This window comes from Pelodiscus sinensis, chromosome 16, assembly GCF_049634645.1.
Source record: "Pelodiscus sinensis isolate JC-2024 chromosome 16, ASM4963464v1, whole genome shotgun sequence".
NCBI classification, from domain to species: Eukaryota; Metazoa; Chordata; order Testudines; family Trionychidae; genus Pelodiscus; species Pelodiscus sinensis.
In genome coordinates, this window is record NC_134726.1 from 26,382,394 (window position 1) to 26,407,148 (window position 24,755).

Genomic DNA, 24,755 nt, shown 5'->3' on the forward strand with positions numbered 1-24,755 from the left:
AAATCATGTAAAATCAATGGCACATACATTACTACTATCCAGCACCTGCCATAAGATAGGGCATCCTCCTTTTCACACAGAGTTTTTTAACCTCAATAGTTGTTTACACCTCAATAGTTGCACCACTTTTTATCAGTTAAAGCAGCATTGGTAGCTGCCAGGAGTGATGTGTAGGAAAGGCACAAGGGGGCACATGTCATCCCAAATGCAGTGGGCAGGAGGGGCAAGGAGCCGGCAGCACCCTGCAAGGCTAGAGTCCCTGGGGGCACCCCAACCCCTGCCTTCAAACCTGAGCCCCTTCCCACACCTTAAGTGCCGCAGAGACTGCCGCAGAGACCCCAGACTCTCACCTTCTTCAGCCACGAGCCACATTCTGCACCCTAACTCCCTCCCAGGCCCACACCCCAACCCTGAGACTTCTCCCACACTCCAACTCCCTTGGCCCCAGCCTGAAGCCCCTTCCTGCCCCCCAAATCCCTCATCCCCATCACCAGCTCAGAGCCTGCACCCCTAGTCAGAGACATCACCTCTCCTACACTGACCCTCCTGCCCCAACCCAGAGCCTAGGGGGCTCCACAAAAATCTAATAGCCCTGGACTCCCAAAAGAGTTAATCTGGCCCTCCACAAAGTGGGGGGCGCAGTGATATAGAACGGCTGCACATGCTATCGCTGATATGGAGCTGATGCAGGGAGAGGCAGGTTACCCCTCCAGTGCCACACCAAGCTCTTTTACTTCTGCATGTCCTGGTGGAGTGTGAATTTTACCTTTGGCCTGTCTCTAATCTGTTTATAACACCATAGGTACACTGAAAAGAGCAATGAATAGTGGAAACAATGGCGGGCAGCAGGGAGAGCACAAGGAACTTGGATATAAAATCAAGAGTGAGGGTGCAGGACAAAAGATAAATTCAAAGGGACTGAAACGTTGGCACATGCTGTTCATGGCTGGATTTCACACTTTAATCCTCCCATAGCATATCTGCCCCACCATTATGTGGCTCACACAGCAGGACAGAACAAACTCATTTTTGGTATGAATACAAAATACAGGATGTCCTACCTTTGGTCCAGTTTTCTCCATGTAACCTTCCTTCAGATAGTTCCTAGAAAGCTTTGGCACCAACTAGAGTTGTCAAATTAAGAAAGCAAAAAAAAAAAAAAAAAAAAAAGTACATTAGGGAACTTTAGACCAATGGAGATATGATGTGTCACAGATGCAAACTTAAGCACTGTCATGCCAGTGCCCCAAGTTATCATTTCAATGGGAGCTTATGGGGGAAAAAAGCGCCAAGAGAGCGCATTAACTCTGGCCCACAGGCAGACTGGGGACAGCTTAACACACTGCTCTGCCTACTGAAGTGGATTTATTTATTCCTATTGTTCTCTCATCATCCCCGAAGACTATTTCCGTTTCTTTGACCACGTGTTAGGTTTGTAATACGGATACGTCTACACTGCAAAAAAAAAAACCCTGACACATCAGGCTACTGCAAGTCTCCAGGAGGGGTCAGCTAATTTGGACTTGCATTAGGGGGCTATAAAGAGCAGTGTCTATGTTCCTGTTGGAGCTATAAAACCCAATGGGGGGGGGGGGGCGGGGAAGGGCAAGTCATAATTTTCAAAACTGGAGGTCTCAAGCTAACTTCGTTCATCAGCCGGCACCTGGTTTTCACATGCACTGAGAACTCACAAGCTCCACTGGCTTTCATGAGGACTGCTGGGTGCTCAGGGGTTTTGGAAATCAGATCACTTCTTTTAAGTGAATTTAGGAGCCTAACTTGAAGCTCCTTGTTAAATTCTTAGGGAAGACCTACCTCAGGCTCAATCCTTCTCCCCGTCAAAGCTAATGGCACAATTCCCCTTGACCCCAAAGAAAGCCAAATCAAGCTGCAGTCCTGGACCCCGTGGTCCCCAGCTATTGTGAGAACTGGGGCTGCAGCCAAAGACATAGTGATAATATTTAATTATTCATTATGCATACCGCAGAGGCACCTAGAAGCCCCAGTCAGGGGTTACTGTGCTGGGCGCTGCAGTCACAGAATGAGAAGATGATCCCTGCTCCCAAAATCTTACAAACAGTCAATAACAGCTGTGTACGATACAGCAGGTTAAAACCTGCACCGGAGTGGGATGCAGGGATACTGTCCCCTTCCAAAGCTCCCTAGCCCACCCAGGGTCCTCTCTGCACCACATCATGCCCTGATAGCTCTGCAGGCTGACACTGGGCAAGGCCCTAGTCCCCTCTTCTTCTATCCCAGATGCCTCCATGGGTTTGAGGAGGAAGCAGACCCCCTGTACACCCTGAGAACACTGACTGCATGCATGGGATCCCTGAGGCTATGGACGATCCCACCCTCCCCGGGTGACACTTAGCCCTCCATTACATTTTCAATGGAAACAAGATGCTTCTATTGGGATGATGGGAGATGGACTCAGCCTCATCTTCCTGTGCCTACCCTCCTTCCTACACGCTTGCCATTTGAGGGTCCCCGTTTCCCATGCTCACTGCCCCTCCGCTGTGGGGCGACGGCAGGGTTGAGCGGTTCATTCTTTGATCGTTACACTGTGTCTTTAACGTTCGGCCTGGTCCAAGGAAAGTGAGGAATCATCCTAAGCAGCCTCTTTTACGCTCTACAGATACTGCTCATGAAGTCCTTCGGCAAAATCCTGCCTCCACGGAAACCAGTGCCAAAACTCCCACTAATTCCAATGGGGGGAGGAAGCATCGTGACTGGGTGTGTTCTCTTGGTGTGTTTTGCCACAGTAAGGGCTGTGTAAAACTCAGGGCCTGATTCTGTGAACCCTTCAACAGAGAGGTAGCCCCACGGACGGCTTACTCGCTGGAGGAAGGACCTACGGGATCAGGCCCCTAAGAGCCGGCCCTAGATCATTTTCAAATCCCTGCCACATCAGGTAGGAGCCCCCAGACACCAGTTGTTCTCTCCCAGGCCTGCCAATGGGGTGGGGCAAAAGGGGCACTTACCCCAGAGATTCAAAAGGGCTCGGGGCGCCCGGCTCTTGCTGCTGCTAACACAAGAGCAGCAGCAATGACTGGAACGCCAGGCCCTTTAAATCACCACTAGAGAATAGCACGCTCCAGGCAGAGCTAAGGCCTGAGTTGGAAGGGACTGGCATACTCCCAGGCATTGCCGAGGGCTAGCTGCCCCAGCCCCGCCTCTTCAGCCAGAGGCCCCTCCCAGGAGTGCAAAGCCACTTCCCCATTCTTGCCAAGAGGCCTGGCAAGTCTGCCCCCGCCCCCCACACCTCTCTCTTTCCTCACTCACTTGTTCTCAGATCAATATGATTACAGGAGATCTACAAGCCCTAATATGCCATCTGCCTGTAAGGGCTACAACACAGGATGTCTGTGAACGCCCCTTTTGCTGAGATCTACTTGACAATAATTACCAGGGCCTAGGTTATTTTTAAAAACACTTGGCGCAGATGAGCTGTTAACGGCGAGATCTCTGCAGATAGATGCGTGAGGCTCTTTAAAAAGAAAAGTGAGACTCACCCGCAAAGGGAGCTGACAAGGCTGATTAAATACTTCTCACCTTCCCCCACTCCCTGCCTCGCATTGAAACACGTTATTAATGGCAAAGCTTTAAAAATTACATTCCTGTGACATGTAATTCCGTCTAACAAAAGGCTCTGATAAACCAGTTATGTGATCACATAAAAAGCACCCTGGAGAATCACACAGCTGGTTTGCAGAGATCCAGAATATCTTCATCTCCAGTCGTAAGACTGGCAGGCAGCTGAGGGATTTTGTCTTTACTGGAAAGACCCTTTATCACTTCAGAATTGTTAACCCTTTGTGGCCAAACATTATGCTAAGCAGCATCCAAGATGCAGTATTTTTGTGTGCAAAGTGTCGTAATCAGTAGCCACCCCAGAAATTGAAATTGGGGGGGAGGGAGTGTTCGAATTCACGGGGGGGGGGGAGGTGTCAGGGTCGATGAGGGTGAAGGTGGACTGTACGGCACTATAGTTCACAAAACTGGGGGGATGATGGGGAAATTCTGGGGGGGGTATACACTCCCAGAGGGAGGGTATAGAGAAATCCCTGGTCATAATCCTTCCTGTTGGACACAGCCTTTCCGTACATAGCAGGGATGGGCCAGCTTCATAAAAGGCTGCAGGTTTCTTAAAAGGTGCAGTTTGCAGTTCTTGTGTTTATATCACAATACCTACCCATCTCTTGAAGCACTTAGCTCTATTCTCATTTACACTAGGCCCCTTTACACCACTTTAGCAATGTAAAAGAGCCTGAAAGAGGGCAACAAAAAAAATCCAGTAACACCCACTATAAGATGCCTAAGTGTAAATAACAATAAAGTCTGTTTTCCACTAGCATAAAAATACAGGAATTTTACATTCCAAGGTCATAAATCCAGGCTTGCAAAAGTCTACTGATACCCTAGTCACACCAAGTAATCATTTCTTTTTTGGGCAAGTAAAATATCATTCATTTTTCTTCTGTCATGAATGGTATTGGTGAGCAACCAGATTTCTAACATCAATCATCATGTGAATGACCAAGCAAAAAGATTTTGTGTTTTGGATTTGTGAATTTTCATGAGAATTTGATATAATGCTGTAAACAAATTTTAACTGAATCAAGTACTTAGAGGTGGAAAAGTCTTATTAAACAAAGATTGCACTACAGTGACTATAATTATGTATAATTATTAGATAGTTAATGCAAGTGGATTCTAAAATACATGTACAGGTTGAACCTCTCTGGCCTTGCATTCTCTGATCTGACAACATCTGTGGTCTGGCATGATTTTAGCTAGCTGGATGTTCACTTATCATGGGTGTGGCCAAGTTTCCCACAGTCCCATAAAGTTTGTTTACAGCCACCAGTCCCGGCTCTCAATGTTCTGTGCTGTTATTTACCTCTAATTTACACCTAAATGTCTTCTAAGAGCCAAGTAAGCAGTGGAAGCATTGGTAATACTGCTAGATAATACTGACCTCCTGTAGTTTGACAAATTCTCTGATTTGGCACCCAAGGGTGCTGGACTGGCTAGGTTCAACCTGTATTAGGTATAAAACCAAGGAGGTAATAGTGGATAAATCAATCATTCTGTCAACTTGGTAATTAGATGAATTAGTGGTAATTACCCATATCTAAAAGCAAAGCCATAGTGTAATTAAACTGCAATTGCAGTGCAACTACAATGTAATACACTGTTTATATTATACGAGTAACTCATCTTGGTATTATACTACACTTTGTGACACTACTTTCAAATTGTAGTGCCAGCCTCCAGGAAAGGAAGGGAAAACTCTTGCAGCAGAAGCTGAATCAAACTGTAAAGCAATACGGCACTTGATCTCAGCCAGAAGACCAGAGTATGACACTCTTTCCCTAATCATTTTATTTAAATCACTATTTTAATTGTGTGGCTTTGTAGCAATCAGCACTTTACAATAACAGAAACAGACTCTGGCACGACACAGGTAAGAATGCAGGAATTCAAACAGACACCCTCCCACCCCAGTTTCCATGGCTAGATGTAGTAGCAGGTGTTGCACCTGGACTCTAGTTCTCAGTAAAATAATTTAAACATAATAACTATAAAGCAGACTCTGAAGGATGGAGTATTCTCCAGGCTTTCCAGCTTGTTAACGAGATGCTAAAAAAGATGAGGAAAAACTCACATCAACATCGCTAGCTCCAGGGAATGCCACTTGTAAATAATGAAACCGTGCTGCACGGATGGCATTGAACCAATCCACTGTTTCCTAATAATGAAAAAGAGAAGCTGGAGTCAGCAAACATACAATCTACACAGTGATAATCACTGGGATGTTGCTCTGATTTGTCTTTCCCATCATGTCGTCTCCGGCAACAGCGCTCTGCTGAGCAGTGGTTCTGCAGAGGGAGAGCCCGAGCCCCACTGAGTTCAAAGGCTGCCTGAGGGCTTTGCGAAAGAAAGATGGACGTAAGCGCATGCCACAAGTTAAGCATGTATTCAAGTGCTTTGCAGAATTGCAGCCTAAAGGTACAAACAAAATTAAATCAAAATCTAGAATGTAATTCAGTTTCCATGGCTGAATTGTGCTATCCAATATTTCTCACATTACTCTCAATGGTATTCTGTGAACACCTCATTCTATTGTAAAATACGTTAGTTTTGCTCCTTTTGTATTTTTTCCTCTTTGTTAGCCAGCAGCACCTACTGACATCCTGCAGCACAGAGTTCACATTCTATTGTAACTAATGGAATAACAGTTAACCCTTTGAGTACAGGATGAAATATGCAGGCAGGTCACAATGGCCAGGCGTACGCTGTACATTATTAACACATGGGTGTAATCAGCAATTTCTTCTACAGCTGCTTAGCTCAGGAGGACAGGCACTTGGTGACAACCACAAGCAAAACATGCTCTTCTCATCAGACTCGAAGCTACAAAGTCAGAGAACTAACAGAAAACCCCTTTATGTTCATTACAACAAAGCCCTGCTTCTTCTCTCCTATGTGGGATACTACAATGGAGACAAGGATTGGACAATACAGAACACACAGTATCATGGTGTACACAATACAACTGCCATTTCTTTGTAGGGTAAAAGCTCTGTTATTGGCACTTAACGAACCAGAAAGCTCAATTAACTGGCATTTCTCGTTTCTCCAAATACAACTTTTCAATCTAGTAACCGAGACTAACATACTGCCCAGCACTTTATGCAATCACACATTCTGTATTCTACTTTTATGCAAAAGTGGCAAAAAAACAAGCAAGCTGAAATTAGGGATTTATTAAAAAAAGTGTGTCATGGTGTCATTGCAGATCCAGACCAAACTCCTGCGCCTACATCTCCAGTAATTGATGTTGCTAATGATGATCTGCAAGATCCTGAAGTGTCTTCTGAATCAAAGGAAGATTAAATTATGGTCAATATAGCTTTAGAGTTAAGTGTATTTTTAGTATTCTGGGTGTATAACATGCACTGAGTGTATATAGTGTCGTAAAATAACCTACTGTATAGACCTATGTGCTTCAAGAAAACAACCACTTTGCAGTGAAGTCCAACATACTGGATTGGTGAGTACCCATGTATTATTTTATACTTTATTCATTTTACTGTATTCTAATTCTTTGAACATTGGCATTCCTTTGATAAAGTATAACTCTCAATTAACCAGAAGCAGCAATTAACTGGCTCCCTTCATTCCCCCAACATGCCAAATAACAGAGCTTTTACTGTACATATGTCTGAAGTCCCTCCAACAAAGCTTACCATAAAGGATGCTTACTAAATATTTCATCTGACAGAGCACATTTTATTAGCTTTTAATAACATGTAGCAGTCTCCAGATGCCACAAGAGAAAACAGTCACTGCAAAAGTAGGAAGTTTTATTTCTCAAAACAAAACCAAAAACTTGTACCATATGATTCATGGTCTAGAGCTCCCGGCCTGTAGCTCAACACCTAAAAGTAAGTAAGTAAGTAAGTCAGTCAGTCAGTCAGTCAGTCAGTCTCTCTCTCTCTCCCCCCCTCTCCCTCCCCCTCATGTAAAATTAGTCCAGTGTGGGCCTGGAATTGACTAAGTTGGGTGGTTTCCAGAGGAAAGCCCAGGTACTGCAGGAAGTGATGTTGGTGATTCAGAAGGTGCATTCATTATTACCAGCAGCCTGAGGAAAAATGTATTGTAGGCATCACAGCAAAGAAGTGTTTTAAGGAGGGATTTGAAGGAAAGAATGGGGTATCTCTCTGGCTATTTCCAGCAAGTTCATCCCAAGCATAAGCGGCAGTATGGGAGAATGTCTGCTTGAAAACATGGGAGCAACACAGTCTAGCATCAACTGCTGGATAGAAAGCAGGGCAACATTTCAGTAGTGAATGAGAGACTATAGGTAGGCCCCAATTCAGCAAAGGCTTAAGTAGTTATATACATCCTTCGCTGAATTAAGGTTTTATGCTGCCATCCATAGCTAGTTTCTGAGCACCTTCCATGCAGGAGTGATGCATTGGGGCTGCACAGGGCACATGCCCCTCAAACCCTGTGGGTAGGGACTAGAGTCTCGGGAGCTTGCCCCCACCCTCCACAGCAGGAATTGCCACTCTCCACTCTCACCAGCAGCCTGGGGCAGGTGGGGCTGTCCCAGCTCTCCCTGGCGTGGGGAGGAGGTCACAGAGCCAGTGGTCCTTCCTTTCCCCCATATCCCTCTTCAGTAATTGCCACTGCTTACATGTACAATCTATAGTAGTAGCAAAGCCCTTAATGGACTTCCTGGAGTCTCAAGCACTTTTTCTTTTTTGTAGTAAAATATCTCTTCGGTGTCGTCTTCAATTATTTAGATTCTATTAATTTCTCTCCTCCTCCCCCCAAGCTGGAGAGATTTCCAGATCTTCTGCTGTTGGACTGTCTTTAAGTTTCATTCAGGAAATTTTAGACACATGTAAAGTAAATTACCTGCATCAGTGCACTCTTCAATACTGCATTACAATTCAAAGGTCCCGGACAATGGAAGGTGTTCTGGAAGGGCACCAGGCACAGGCAGCTCTCGAGAGCTGGCTGCGAAAAAGGAACCCCAGAGTACTGCCCCCAACTTTGCCCATTGTTCCCTGTAAGCTGTGCGCTTGTGCGGCCTCTCAGGAGAGATTCCAGTGCTGCTCAGCTGAGTAGCAGAGTGCCCACAGCTAGGTTTGTGTTTCTCCTAGTGGTGCACATTCACACCTGCCTCGGTGCACATATAAAAATTTATTCTGCGCACAGATGGGAAAAATCTGCACATGAATGAAAACATTTCTAGAGAACATTGGCCCCACCCCTTCGATCTGAGGCCCTGACACTTCTGGGAGCACAAATCCAGGCCCTCCTCATCTTTCCCAGGGGCCTGGCAAGCCTATCGGCCTTCCTCCTTGGGGGCAGGTCCCTAGCAAGGGTAAATTGTCATTGCTCCATGAACTTGTTTCTTAGTTTATGAAAAGAACTATCCCAACATGGGAGGACAACAGTAAAATCAAGTTCAGTCTAACAAGTCAGAAAAAATCTACAGCAACCATCACAAATTGAATTTAAAATTTAAATATGAGGGAAAATAATCTCAAAATGACATATCAACACTTAAACGTCTTTCCTATGTTATGACTAAAACGATGTCTTTTCAACAGCTTCTTTTTAAAAAAAAGGAGACTTGTTATTGCTCCATGTCTTGATGCTCTCTTTCGAAAAAGCACAGTTTGCATTACACAGCGCCTTTTTTCGAAAGAGCACTTTCGAAAAAAGGCATTCTTCCTCGTAAAACGAGGTTTTCCACGGTCGAAAAAACTGCCGTGTTCTTTCGATTTATTTTCGAAAGAACGCGACAGCAGTCTAGATGCAGGGGAAGTCTAGACACACCCTGATTGCTAAAAGCGATCACTTCCCATGCCTCAGCCTTTTATACCCAGTCAGCATATTTCAGCCAACAAGACTTTGCCCTCCACAGCACCTTCTATCTCAGGGGTGGGCCCGAGCTAGACCAGAAGGTGAAGGGCCTCGAGTGGAAGGGGTGTAGCTGGGATACTTCTGGGTTCCCCACCCTCAGAGCATGATTGGTCTGGGCGTGGGGGAGCGCCTTTGCCCTCCTGCCCCCCCTTCTCCCTGGGTGCCCATGCCCCTGGCTGGGAGGAGACTTTCCACGCTCCCATGCCCCCAGGCCAAATAGGATCTGGGGTTGGGGGAGTGTGCAAAATTTCCTCCACTCTGTCCCTGCCCTGCACAGCGCTTAAAAGCACCACGCACTCCTGGCAGGGTGGAAGGAGGCTTCGCCAAGTAGAACCTGGGGCTGGAAGCATGCGCAAAGCCTCCTCCCACCCTGCCAGGAGCGCATGATGCTTTTAAGCACCACGGGCTGCTCAGAGGGTAGGGACAGAGTGGAGGAAACTTCGCCCTGTCAGGAGCGCCTGGCGCTTTCAAGAGCCGTGTGCTACTGGCAGAGCAGAGGAAACTTTGCGTGCTCCCCCGCCCCCAGGGCCTAATTCCCCACCCACTTGGCAGGCCGGCTCCGGCCCTCGGTGGCTCTGTTGCCCACCCCTGTTCTATCTGAAGCTCTAAACACACTTTACAAACATTAATAAACTAAGCCTCACGCATGTGAGACAAGCAGGCACCCCCTTGGGCCATGACTGCATAAGAGAGCTGCACCAGTTTAATTTAAATCTGTTTTGAAAGCAATATAGCAACATCAGTGCAAACTCCTTTGTGCGTGCTCTTATTCCAGTTTAATGTAAACCTGTTCTAACTAGATTTCAACTAAACAACACACACACATACACAAAACCAAGAAAAGCCACCTTTGTACCAGAATAAGGGCAGCCACACAGGGTTTTGCACTGGTTTAAGTAAACAGGTTTAAATGCTCATCTTAAGTTATAGCTGGGCAACTTGCCCATGCAGATGAGGTCCTCTTTATTTATGCCACAGTCAGACCACACTGGAGTGCTTCTGTTGTTTATAATACATTAACACCTAGAGGCCTCAACCAAGATCAGAACCCCACTGTGAGAGGTGCTGTACATAAACAGTAAGGGTATGTCTACACTACAGCGCTAATTCGAACTAACTTAACTAACTAAGCTAATTCGAACTAACGGATCCAGACTAAAAAACTAGTTCAAATTAGCATTTTGCTAATTCGAACTAGCATGTCCACATTAAGTGGACCCTGAACTGGGGTTAAGGATGGCCGGAAGCAGTGCCGGCAGGGCATCAGATGAGGACTTAGAGCATGAAGCTGCTGCCTCAGGCTAGCCGAGGGCTGTGCTTAAAGGGACCCGACCGCCATCCCGGACAGACAGTTCTCAGGGGTGCCCGGCTTGCAAAGCAGTCCTGGCTTCGATTGCCTGGAGTACCCACACTGGGCACATCACAGCACTCGGCCATCAGATCGGCTGCACTTGCCGCAGGCTGCCATCTGGGGAGAGGGGGCAATTGGGGGGCTGCAGGAGAGCTTCCACCCCCAGAAGCCCGCTGAGCCAGCCCAGTCCTCCCCATTGGGGGCTCGTACCCCATTCCTCCCTCACCTCCTTCCACTTACCCCTCCCTAGCCCCCCTTCCTAATGTACTAAATATAGGACAATTGTGTTCAAAAATAGAATCTCTCTTTATTGAACAAAACTGGGGGAGACTGGGAAAAGGAGGTGGGAAAGGGGAAGAGAGAGTGTGGGAGAGGGGAGGGCAACTACAATGATGAGGGGTTTGGAACAGGTCCCATATGAAGAGAGGCTAAAGAGACTGGGACTTTTCAGCTTAGAAAAGAGGAGATGGAGGGGGGATATGATAGAGGTCTATAAAAGCATGAGTGGGGTGGAGAGGGTGCATACAGAAAAGTTCTTCATTAGTTCCCATAATTGAAGGACTAGAGGACACCAAAGGAAATGAATGGGTAGCAGGCTTCAAACTAGTAACAGAAAGTTGTTCTTCACAAAGCAAAGAGTCAACCTGTGGAACTCCTTGCTGCAGGAGGCTGTGAAGGCTAGAGCTAGAACAGAGTTTAAAGAGAAGTGAGATAAAGTCATGGAGGTTGGGTCCATGGAGTGGTATTAGCCAGGAGGTAGGAGTGGTGTCCCTGCCCAAAGTTTGTGGAAGGCTGGAGAGGGATGGCACGAGACAAATGGCTTGGTCACTGTCGTCGGTCCATCCCCTCCAGGGTCCCTAGGGTTGGCCGCTGTCAGCAGACAGGCTACTGGGCTAGACGGACCTTTGGTCTGATCCAGTACGGCCATTGTAAGCTCAGGGCTCAGGGTCGGGGGTCATAGTGGACCACCTGATTTTCATGCACACCTGCTCCTGGGTGGCCAGGCTGGCAGCTCTCCTGCCCTAGACGGCCGCTTTCCTGTGCCTAGTGCGGAGGTTGTGGACGAGGTCCACGATATCCGCACTAGCCCAGGCGGTTGCCTGCCTCTTGCGGTCCCGGGCAAGCTCCTGGGAGCTGCCAGCCTGGTCCCGGGAAGAGGTGGCGAGCTGGGGGGCATCGGGTGGCTGGCTCGAGCCGTGCCAGGTGCAGGGTCTGCCGGCTGGGTGCTGGCAGGCTTGCACCTGGCACGGGCACCGTAGCCAGCCCGTGCCCTTTAAGGGGTTCGGGGCCGGGAGGGGGGCAATAGAGTTTCCCTGGTGGTTCCCAGAGTGGCCACCAGGGAAAGCTGGGGAGGGCTAGCCTCCCACTAGTTCGAATTAAGGGGCTACACACCCCTTAATTCGAACTAGTAAATTCGAACTAGGCTTAGTCCTCACAGAATGAGGTTTACCTAGTTCGAACTAAGCGCTCCGCTAGTTCGAATTAAGTTCGAACTAGCGGAGCACTTGTGTAGCGCCTATCAAAGTTAATTCGAACTAACATCCGTTAGTTCGAATTAACTTTGTAGTGTAGACATACCCTAAGAGACAGTCCCTGGTTATCATCTAAGCAGATAAGACAGAGAAAGGCTGGGAGGGAAAACCAAGCTACAGAGAGGTGAAGTGACTATTAGCCTCATTTTGCAGATGTGGAAACTGAGGGCCAGACAGATGATGTGACTGGAATGAGGTCACCCAGGAAGCCAGAAACAGAATCCTGTTCTTCTGAGTCCCATCCTGCACTTTGGCCAGAAGGCCCACCTCCTCTTTTTTAAAGCTAGCCAAGGTTGTCTCTAGCCTTAATATATTTTCCATTTAAAATGTAATACTAGCTTTTAACATTTAGAGCCATTTGAGATGGCAATACTTTGTTGCAGTGAAAACTCTGAGGGAAACAGGGCAGCTCTTTTAATAACTATTTAACTGGTTGAATAAACATTTAAAGGAGGATGTGATTACTCCCATGTTCTGGACCACCCAGGCTCAGTAGAGGATCATTCTGGCATTAGAGCCATTTGGAGAGCAAAACCCGAGAGCTCTCAGTAACTTTACCTCCTCCCCACTGCATGTTGATGTACAACTAAGCTCCTAAACTACCTCCGTAAACCCTCCTCGGGCTGGGCTGTAAAAGATACATTGGAGGTCTAATTCTCCTTCTTCTGACCTGCAGAACAGCTCAGTGTATGCTCACAAACTTATCCCTGGTCTTGTCTGTACTACCGTGAGCCTTTGATCTAAGTTATGCAACTTCAAATATGAGAATAATGTAGCTGAAATTGATGTCCTGAGGTCTGCTTACTGCAGTATCTTCATAGTGGTAAATGGACAGCTGATGCTCTCCCATTTATTCTGCTTACTCTTCTCATTTTGGTGGAGTACCAGAGTTGACGGGAGAGCGCTCGGCAGTTGATCGCGTCTATACTAGACACGATAAATAGACCTCCACTGATCGTTGCCTGTGGCTCCAGCCCATACTGAAGACATGCCCTCTACCACCAGCAGAAGTTGGTCCAACAAAAGATATGACCTCACTCACCTTTTCTCACCATTGTAAAGCAGGAATAACTCCAGTGTGAAAAAAGAATCAGACCACAAGATCCTTCTTAAAAGAACAGAGAAAAGCCACACAAACTACATCTTCTACGGGGCTGCTCAGCAGGGTATTTATCATTTTAAAAGACAAAAACTAGCCTTGTCTAGATTTTCCTGTATGTTTCATTGTGCCTGTCTCTGCTATTCGGGACAGGGAAAGTTTCTGTTTTGTGTGCTGTACAGGGCCAAGTAGATTATCAGCACTAAACCAATCATAAATAGTCATGATAACAACTACATCTTTCATAAGCAGGAGCCACTGGAGTAAAATTGTTGCTGGAGAATTGACTGTCAGTGACAGGAGTGACACCTTGCTGTATTGAAGGGATATCTCATGATCAGGTGCCCCTACTCCACTGTATAAGGGCTCTGGTACCTTGTCACATAATTCACACACAGGGAAGGGAAGTAGGGAGAATTTCTGAGGAGAGCCGCTGCGGGGGCAGCTCATTGAGATTCAGAAATACGCCGCATCATTTACTGTGACTGAGTCTCCTGCTGAGCTGAGCAATGAACTGCAATGTACTAAGATGGAGAGGCCACACCAGTTGATTCACACCACTAGGCTAAAGAAACACAGCTCTGCAAGTAAATAACCAGAGCAATCACAAGGTATGCAGACATAATCCTGCCTAGGGCAAAGACCTACCCATTTAAAAATGGGATAGCAGCGTTTGCTTTCACCCATCCAGCCAGCCATCCTTTGCTAGAAAGAACAAGTGGACATCTTGGAAGAACACCACTCTAGTGACTAATCTGACCAGGCACCTGACTTTGCTGCCTACATGGAGGGTCAGAACTAATCAGGAAGCCAGTTCAGATCCACTGCAGCACAAAATAGAAGCAAAAAGGGTTTTTCACTAATTACCTCCCCCTGTATCTATTACAGAGGAGGAGAGGGCATTTGTATTACAGTTCAGTCCATGAGGCATTGTTCCTCCTAGCACCAGGGACCTGTTTTGTCTGAAGACGAGGTGGGGAGTGAATCTGACCTTGCCTACTTGCCACTAGGAAAGATGGGGCTTATACTAGGGATGTTAAATATTGGTTAATTGAATAGTCGATTAACCTCATGAATTCTTACTGGTTATTCGACTATTCTACAGTCCCTGAGCAGCCCCCATCCAGAGGGGAGGAGTCTGACCTTCCAGACCCGCCACAAGCTGGCAGTGAGATGGGCTGCCTACCTGCCTGTCTCCTAATGCATTTTAAATGCAGAGCCACAGCGGGGGTAGGTCCGGCACCCAACGCAAGCCAGGACTGAGCTGAACTGCTGGCCAGCCTGCTAAAAAATGTAATGGCAAGAGGTGTGTGTGTGGGGGTGATACGAATGCGTGTAGTCTATAGCATTAACCTATAAGCTTTTGCTTATCAGTTAATTGGTTAATTGACTACACCATTATATCCCTAGGACCGTGGTCACCAACCAGTAGATCGTGATCTACCGGTAGATCTCGGAGGCTCTAAGAGTAGCTCTTGAGCCCTCTCTGAACTGCGCGCCTGCACAGTACATTTACATTAGATTTCCTCATTTGAGGAGCAGCTACTCACCGAGCAACAGCACAGGTGAGTAGCTGCGAGAAATGGTGGGAATTTTTTTTTAAAGTAGCAGTATAAGGATTGGGGATAGCAAGTGATGGAAAGGAGGAGAATAGAGAGGGCGGGGCTTCAAGGAAGGGGCGGGCCGGTAGATCTTGGCTTGGTCTGTCATTTAAAAAGTGATCTTGGGTGTAAAAAGGTTGGAGACCACTGCCCTAGGATATGCATTGTCCATGTGGACAGACATGAGCAGCTGGGTAAGCAGTCAGGTGGCCCTTCTGCAGGAATGGCTAGTACTGTGAAACCCTGCAGTGCTGTTCTGGCGCAGTGTCTCCTTACTTTCCTGCAACGTCCAAGAATGAAGGCAGCTGCACAACCATAGGAAAGTAAATCCACAGACATGATGGTTGTGGGCCCGAATTGGATGATTATTTCAGGGCTTGCTTTATGATCTAGTGCGGGGCTACTCAACACATGGCCCGTTTGTTTGCAGCCCGCAGTGCAGTTTGGGTTTACACAGGGCTCAACATGCGGCCCGCAGGTGGGAGCCAAAACAAAAACGTAATTAATGTAATGGTCTTCTGTCATTGCTCATTAAAAGTGCTGTCATATGAGTGGAAATCGGGTAAATATTGCTTTTTATTAATATCAGCAGAACTGAGTTAAATGGGGCCTTCGTGTAATCTTGCCTTAATCTTTGTACTCATGCTCATCAGTGTGAAAGAAGCTATTTGCATATATTTGCATATATATTTGCATGTATACGCAACCACACTTAAGTTGTGGTCCTCGGCTTGTGCTGTGAGTATCATTGTGACCACTGAAGCATCCAAAGTCGAGTAGCCCTGATCTAGTGGGTTCCAAGGAGTTGGGGGAAGGGAATTTGGTTGTGAGATGGCTCCTGTCACTCCAGCCCCACTTTCTGAAAAAGCACCAGTGATGGGAGCAACCACTAGATTCTACGTGCTGCTAATCTCCCTGGGTCTGGGAAGTGACCGATCCCTTCAGGGGCAATGCAGGGTCAGCCTCCTCCCATCAATTTCTGCCTTCTATTCAGTACAGAGGTTTTCAACCTGCCAGGATCAGAAGTTGATGGGAATCACTTGGCCCAGCCGCTCTCCCTGCCCCCCTCAGACAGAACATTCCTTTATTTAGAGGCCTTCAGGGACTGCCTGATGTCTCCCACCCCACACTCCAGGAGGCTCCACCTCTTTTAACCCTTCTGACTGCTTCATATTAAATAAAAAAGAGAATTATTACTGTCACTAACCCATTGCTTGGAAGTTGTGGGGGGAAGAGGCCATATTAGTATATCTAGGCTAGAGTGACCAGATGTCCCCTTTTTGTATGGAGAGTCCCAACCAGAGTCATCCTGTCCATAGGATGGACTGGGGCAATTTTGGGGAACCAATGCTTCAGGGGATGCAGGGTCCAGGGTGGCCTGGTGGAGGCAGCAGCAAGCAACCACAGCCCTAGCCTGTCTCCTCTGCTCTGCTCCACTGACCCCCAGCATCACTTGGGGGAGGGGGTGGAAGCTGGAAAGAGGCAGGGCGGAGGTAGGAGTTTGAGGAAAGGGGTGAAGTAGGGGTGGGGCATGGAGTGGGGGAGCTGTCCCAGGTTGCACACCCCCTTAGGTACAGTCCTGATCCCAATATTTGGGGTTTTGTCTTATACCGGCACCAATTACCTCCACCTCGTCCCAGTTTTTCACACTTACTAGCGGATCACCCTGAGTGCATCCCTTAGACCAGGCCTGTCTATGCACCAGCTCATGGCCTAGTTACTGTGGGGAGATGTGAGATGGTTTCACGCTTTGCTCACAGTGATAGGTGGCTCTGTAGAGGTCTTCATGTCACCTGGGATGTAAACCAGCCTATTCGGTTAGCTCTGAGTGCTCACCTTGCCATCTTCATGATAGACAAAGATATTCCTTGTGCTGTTGTCCTTCAAATAAGTAATTTGTAGTCCATGTGGGTTCCCTATTTTTGCAGGCTGGAAAGTCGCATTTAAATGTTCAATCTTCATAACTGCTTTGGGTTCTTTTGCCTGGAAAGCACAGTTGAATGAATAAACATCTAAAAGGCAGCACAGGCTTTCAAACCAGAGCGCAGTTCATATAATCAGAACCCCTCCCTTTCGAGGCTGCTGTTCTCCCATCACCAAAACAGCCTGGTGATTATGCAGCAAAGTTACCTAGTCCACAATCAATGGCTGCTGTCACCTTGGGAAAGTGCTTTGCCGCTCTGGGAAGTGCAGCAGAGTTGGTGCAATATTATAGCACAAGGGCAGGCCTGCAGACAGGGAGTGCAAAGAGGGCAATTGCCCTGCGATTCAAAAGGGCCTGGGTGTTGCATGGCGTGCTCCAGGCAGCTCTGAGGGCCGATTGGGAGGAGGAGGCATGGTGCGCTCTGGGTGGCACTGATGACTGGCTGCCTTACTCCCACCCCTTCTGCTTGAGGCTCTACCCCTTCCGGGAGTGCATGCTGCCCTACCCTGCCCCTTCTGCCGGAGGCCCCGCCCCTTCTGGGAGTGCAGAGCCCAGCCCCCTCACCTTGCACAGGGACCTGGCAAGTCTGTTGGCTCCCCAGCACCAGGGGGAAGGTTCAGCCCAGAAGAGGGGCAAATCAGTTTGGTTACAAGACAGGATGCGGTGCTTGCTACACCGTGACTTCAGACACTCCTCCTCCTTAGCACAAGAGCCCCCTCTCCCTAAGCTCTTCTCAATCACCTTCCTTCTGAATCCAGATTCCCACTGGCCTCTTCACTGGACTAGTAAATGGTCTGTATTTGTGCCTGGATGAACACTATTACAAATGTGCTCAGTCAGGCAAAAAATACAGACCACTTACCAAATAGGTCAGGATGCTTTCAGCATCCCAAGCATCCTGAACCAGTCAGTCCACAGCTGGCTTGGAAGAACTGAACGTTATTCCTCTGCAAGTGACAACAAATCTCTTATTGCCATGCTGTCCGTCTGACGGCAAAGTACTAGTTTCCGCACAGATCATGCGCTCTCCTACACAAGCCCATTTGTTGGCTTTTCACTGAGGGTATGTCTACACTAGCTCGTTAGTTCGAGCTAGGTAGGCAAATGAGGACAACCGGAGTTGCAAATGAAGCCCGGGATTTAAATATCCCGGGCTTCATTTGCATGTTCCTGGGCGCCGCCATTTTTAAATCCCCCTTAGTCCGAACTAACCACCCGCGGCTAGACGCGGCAGCTAAACGTTAATTCGAACTGACTCCTTAGTTCGAATTAACTGTTACTCCTTGTGGAATGAGGAGTCAGTTCGAATTAATGTTTAACTGCTGCGTCTAGCCGCGGGCAGTTAGTTCGGACTAAGGGGGATTTAAAAATGGCGGCGCCCGGGAACATGCAAATGAAGCTCGGGATATTTAAATCCCGGGCTTCATTTGCAACTCCGGTTGCCCTCATTTGCCTACCTAGCTCGAACTAACGAGCTAGTGTAGACATACCCTGAGCTCCTCAGATTGCCCCTATCTGTCGCCACACTGAGAGATCCTTGGGCAGTACAAGAGACAGCACAGTATTTCCCAACCCTCACAAAGGAGCAGGGGGGCTGACAGCTTCCACGGGCCCTGGAAGGGGTGGAGCCAGCCCTCAGTGCTGCCTGGACTGCAGTGCAGAGTCCCCAAACCCTCCAGCCCTCAGAGCGACACAGAGCAGGTGGAGTGGTGCTCCAGTGGTGGTTTAAAGGACCCAGGGCTCCAGGTATCCCTGGTGTCGCAGTAGCAACAGTGCAGGTCCCTTTGAATGAGTAGGCTGAGGGGCAACTGCCCCGCTGATCCCTGTCAACCAGCCTACAAAGGAGAACATAATTTATTTCTCTTGTTAGATCTTTTTTTTACAGATTAGGTCTAAGTGCTGGGACCTGAGACCTTCTGAGCACTGACAGAGACTCCCTTCGACACAACTCACTGAACCTCTGTTGAGCCACTTAACTATCTTGTCTATTGAGTGTGACCATGCAAGAGAAATTGACTTTGGGGGAGGAAGCAAATTCATAATTTTACAATGAAAAAAGACAATACAAAATAAAGCTTTATAGTTAATTGGCCTAATTATAAAATGTTTGCAGTCACATTGGTTAATGAAAATTTTAAAAAAAATCAAGACATCGAGAATATATAACAGTAATTTCAGAATTAAAACAAATTTTTTCACGGCTCATGAGATTATATGTATCGGATGAGGGACTGTGTATGGGAGGAAGCCCATGTTACATGTTTGTATTGGGCCCAAAAAATTATGCTTGGGCCTTCTCTACTTATAGGAAGTAGATTTAACAATTAACCTGCCCCAAAAGGGCCCTTTGTGGATTTAGCTACTAAGGGTGAATAAAGCCCCTTGAAGATTAAGGATCCAACTCTCCACTTGGTACCACTGGTTTATGTCGCTGTAGCTCCCTTGCCTTGCAACTGGTTTAAGACAGTGGACAAGTAGGCCCTAAAAGTCCTAAGCAAGGTGTCTCAGAACCTTAGCTGATGAAAATCAAAGTAGCTCCACTGAAGTCAGTCAAGGATCTTTAAGTACCATGATCAGATGCACCTGAGAGGAAGAGCCACTAAACCTGCCAGAAGCCATATATATTTGGCAGTGGAATTTGGCCAGCAGTCTGTATCTCTTGTTCTAACAGAAACAATGACCATCAGGCTGGTTCTCATTCTTTGTAAGTCTTCTCCCAACCCCTTCAACAGGGAATTTATAATAGTCATACTCCCTTTCCTAATGCCCCTTCTATGCAAAGATCTCAAAGTGTGCATTGAAATAAGCCTCCCAAGACCACAGGGAAGTAGGAAAGCACCATTATGCCCATTTTTCAGAGGGAGGTCAAATACAGCATGACATGGACCACTTGGGTCATCCTGAAATAACCAAGCGCCCCTTCCAAGGACAGCATGCTGATGATTTTGGATCCCTTGGCTTTAGAGCCAGAAGAAACAGACATGGACTTACTCTGTACCAGGGAGAGGACAGTGAAGAAATAACTGAGGGCAGAATCTAAAAATTTTGCTCCCAGTCCATTCTGCCACTAGTCAAGAAGAAAAATAAACCAGCTCTCACCTGCTGTAGGTGGCCTAAGATATTGCATTGGATTAAATTAATGGGCAATACTTCAAATATATCTAATATGCTTCAGAGATGGTATCCAGCTAGTCATCCAGTATGGAGGTGATGATACAGTACACAAGCAGGCCTAGTAGAAATGGACTGTCAAACAACAGACCTAAACCAAAATCTTGGCTTTATGAACCTCAGTATATCTGTGAATATTTGTGGGGGGTTTCTTTTCCCATGACTTAGTTGACAACTACTGGCTTGTGTGAGATATAACATCTGTCACATTATTTTGAGGCAAGGAGTGCAGTATATCTCAGATCATGTTTAGTGTGCACATGGTTTGACTAGTTCAGTCCCAGTATACCAGTGACCAAATGGTAAGTGTCCACCTCACATCAGGTACAAGTGCAGCCTTGGGCTTATGAAGCCTTACTGTGGTTTTGAAGTGGAAGTAGATATGTGAGGTGGTGGGGAAATTGAAGCAGGGTGGAAGTGTGTGAACAACATGGTTCCCATTACACTTGTGGTCAGTTATGGCGTCACCTTGAGCAGTGAAAGAAGTTTTTAAACCACTGGCGTGGATGACAGTAACTTCATCTAGGTTACCGGAGACTCATTTCCTTTTAGGTACAGGCAGTCCCCGGGTTACATGGATCCGACTTACATCAGATCCCTACTTACAAACGGTGTGAGGCAACCCTGCACTAGCTGCTTCCCCCCAGCAGACCAGGGAGATGCGGAGCGGCTTTTCTCAGCAGACACCTCAGCTTGAGAATAAAGGACTGAGGGAAGTGAGGTGTGGGAGAATAAAACTGAGCTCTGGAGAATGTTTGGCTAGAGTTTTCCCTACAATATGTACCAGTTCCGACTTACATACAAATTCAACTTCAGAACAAACCTACAGTCCCTATCTTGTACGTAACCTTCATATCAAAACAGTATGTGTTTTTCTTAAAATAAGGAAGTTTTATGAGAATCAAGGTCTTTTCCACCTAACTCCAGCTCCCCCCGCCCAAAATATGTACCAGTTCCGACTTACATACAAATTCAACTTAAGAACAAACCTACAGTCCCTATCTTGTACGTAACCCGGGGACTGCCTGTATTTCTCCAACCCACAAACGAGGCCTGCCTCACAGAGAATGTGGCAGAGATGCTGACAGCTCTAGCCAATACGCCTTTAAAATTAACTTCTGGGAATGGAGGAGACAGTACCATCAGAGATGGCCCTCCTTCCGTTACCATTCCTCACCATGAAGCCATCGCTCACCTGTCTTCCAAAAAAGACTTCGGTTGGTTCCATCCACTATTATTTTAATGGGATTTTTGCCCATGGTTTGTAGATGAAAGATCTTATAACCATTAAGCTCTTACACAACATGGCTGGCAAATTGTAGGATTGAGGAAATAAGCATGGAAAAAGCTGATATTAGAAAAGGAGTGTCGGGGAGCAGAGGGACAACGCTTGAGGGTTCTCGGAGAGGGATCAGCATTGAAAGTCACATTGTTTTGATGCAACTACTGGTTCGTATCGAATCAGAATGTCTCTCCTGAGACCACTAAATGAACTGCCCTGATGGTAATTACAGATAAGCACCAAAATGAGGTTTGGGGAGCTCAGAACTGCTTGGGCTGGACACTAACAAGAGTTCTACCTGGATGGGAAGGAGAATTGCAACAAGAGGATTTGGGGGTAAAACAAAGAAAATAATCTCTACTGTCCACATCACCCTGCCAGTGCCATCCTTAGGCATACACAGCATACACTGCTGCATAGGGCACCCAAAAATATGAGGCACCTTAACCCAGATTTGTAAAGGTATTTAGATGTTGTTGAGCTTAGCGTTGTAATGCCTAACCAATTTAGGAACCTAAATATCATTTTGAGAGGGAATTTAGGCACTTAGGAGTCAAATTTTCATTGAGAGTTGACGAGATTTGGGCTCCTACATGCCTAAATCCCTTTTTAAAATGAAAAGTAGACTCCTAAATCAGTTCAGCATTGCACCACTGAGCCCAGCCATGCCTAAGCTTTACTAATCTGGGCCTTGGGCTTTTGTTCCTACAGCAGTGGAGGAGCAAACGATCTGATGCCACCGAAAAGCCAGTGACACCTTATGACAAAATGGCACCATGGGGACGGTTTGACCAAAGACAAACCCATGAGAACAAAACATCAGGTGACTGTGCTGTGGCCCAGTCACTTACATCATTTTTGTTGAAGTACTTCAAAGCACCTTCCCGTTCTGATAACACAAATTTCCGGCTTAAGAACTGCCCGTTGTCACGTCCTCTCTTCCAAAGAAGCCCTTCTCTGTACCCTGCAAAAGAAAAAAATAACAGAGAATTGTGGATTAAAAGCTTTGGGTTTTGTTTTTTTAAAGAGAAAAGCTGAAAAACTAACATTTTACCAGACACAAAGTGTCTGGCCATGGAACCATGTTTCCCCTCAGTCTTGCCTTCCTCACTCTGCTCTCTTGCTCTCTCTTGTATTTTGTACTTCAAAGTTTTGTCACTCTTTGATACTGCAATTTGACAGGCGATCTGGGATTTGCACTGTATGTAGCATTCAGAGACACTGGGGAAGACTTCAGAGCACTGCTGAGTCCTTTCATTGGTTTGCAGTACACAAACCTCGCCAGAATGTCTCACCCCATGAATCCTGAACATTTGGCTTGCTTGCACAAGTAGCCCTTTGGAGCACAAATGCGGCAAGCAGGATCTGGCCCTGAATATTGACGTTACCAAGGAACCAGAGGAAAAAAATTAAAGCCTGGTTCAAAGGGGATCGTTGTTGATAACACAGAAAACCACAAGCACACTGCTAACTACTTTTGTTGTCTGCCTGCTCAGATGGGACATAGCCAAGGCTTGCTGAAGACAATGAGAATATTTCCAAATACCTTTAAAAAAACCCCAACCATTTACAAGCCTTTCCACAGTCTTCAGTAGGCTTGGGATCAACTTCTGACTGAATCATGGCACATTCAGCTACCTTCTCCTGCTTTGGGCTGTTCCACCTAGCTCTGAGACTTTTTAGCAAGGCATCACAGGGAAGCAAGTGCACAACCCACAGTGGTGTACATTAGGAACCATGACTAGTAGAAGCAGCTGTCACTGCCACTAACCATATTGTTTTTGCTCTGTTTCTCCACACCACTTTCACCCACACTGAAGTCAATCCAAGGATTTTGGTTTCTAAGATTATTCTCTTTAAAACAAATCAGAAAAAGGCTGATTTTTATTCCAGATCTCCCAAACAGCAAACACAATGGCAACTAACCATGGCATGTTCTTCTCCAGTGGCACAATAGCCACCGTGTGTGCAGCTAAGCCAGCCAGGAGATATTTTTAAGCATGGTCCTTATTTTCCTTTTTTTGTGTTTTGTTTTTGGTTTTTTACACGCAATCTCCTACACACTCACTGAGAATACTGACTGAGCCGTTTGATGCTCCCTTTCAATTTGAGATCTTAATTATAAAAATATTCCCATCGAGATTTCTCTTTCTCCATTTCTCTTCTCCGGTCTATTTAGTTTTTATTATTGACTCTCAGTAGCTAGGCCTGTAGAATGAAAAAATTAAATGCTTTTTAACTTGTGACAAAGTGCTTTCTCTATATGCAGAGTAGCTACAGTATTAGCAGGCAGTCTATCATTGGTATGCATGTTATGAAACAGCATTTTAAAGAAATGCCATCCTGGGAGTGCATTTTAGAAATTTCAACCAGCAACTATTATTATAAATGTCCATCACCATGCCAAATTTATATAAACCACCAACAAAAAAGAGGGAGGAGAGGGGGGAGGCTGCTATTTGCTTTCTAGGTAAGGCCTGCATAAAAATGTTCTGTATGGATGAGAGGCTGAAGCAAGACAATTTAATTGTATATGCTACTGCTAAAGATACAAACAACCCCCCCAATGCGGCTATGTTTATAGTCTGTAAACCAGTGTCACAGAAGTTTCTTTTTCAAGCTATATTCACCCCTACTGGATTCTAGAAAGCAAAGCCCAAACGGTCTCCCAAAAGCTGAAATGGACCTTCCCAGAAGTGTTAATCAAAGTCTTCAATGTTAGGCACAATTAAATGCAGTGGAGAAAAACCCTGCTGTTGCTAATTCCAAACATGAACTTCACAGCACATCATTAATCCAAAATACACTCCAGACTGCTGGAATGCAGGACAGTCAATGGGCCAATAACAGATGTAAGTGAGGGGACTATTTAGAGCCAGTGGATTTCATTTTTAAAATGCGGGGCCCCATCGTACCTTTCCTTACCATCCCTTTGGCTGCCAGTGGGTACAGATATGGGCTACCACTCAGGAAAGGACACTTGTATTTTCATCAGGGTCTAGGCATATCCCATAATGCATTGGGATACTGTATCATTTAAAATTAGTACAGATTGTGCACAGCCATGCACATACCGAGCTATATGAAGCATGTACAGGCGCCGGCTTTCATTTTTCTATGGGGGTGCTCCACCCCCACTCTGCCCCTTCCCCCAAGAAACCACCCTTGTTCCACCTCATCTTGCCTCCACTCCGTCCCCTCCCCAAAGTCTCACCCTTCCTCCGCCTCTTCCCAACCCCTACTCCACCTCCTGCCCCAAGTGTATCCTGCCCTTGCTCCAATCTGCCCTCCCCCCAGCACCTCCTGCCCATTAGCACGAGAAGTAGAGGTGCAGGGCATGCTGCG

General features: G+C 46.6%; 1 protein-coding gene across 1 annotated transcript in view; it reads right to left on the minus strand.

Moving 5' to 3' along the window:
- Positions 1-24,755, minus strand: part of ADAP1 (ArfGAP with dual PH domains 1) — a 131,132-nt gene that overhangs the window by 14,886 nt on the left and 91,491 nt on the right. Inside the window, exons 5-8 of the mRNA XM_006112840.3 lie at positions 22,262-22,374; positions 16,870-17,016; positions 5,672-5,755; positions 1,062-1,124 (exon numbers count right to left, since the gene is read on the minus strand). Coding sequence (XP_006112902.1) covers positions 1,062-1,124; positions 5,672-5,755; positions 16,870-17,016; positions 22,262-22,374 — 407 coding nt within the window. The remainder of the gene's footprint in view (positions 1-1,061; positions 1,125-5,671; positions 5,756-16,869; positions 17,017-22,261; positions 22,375-24,755) is intronic.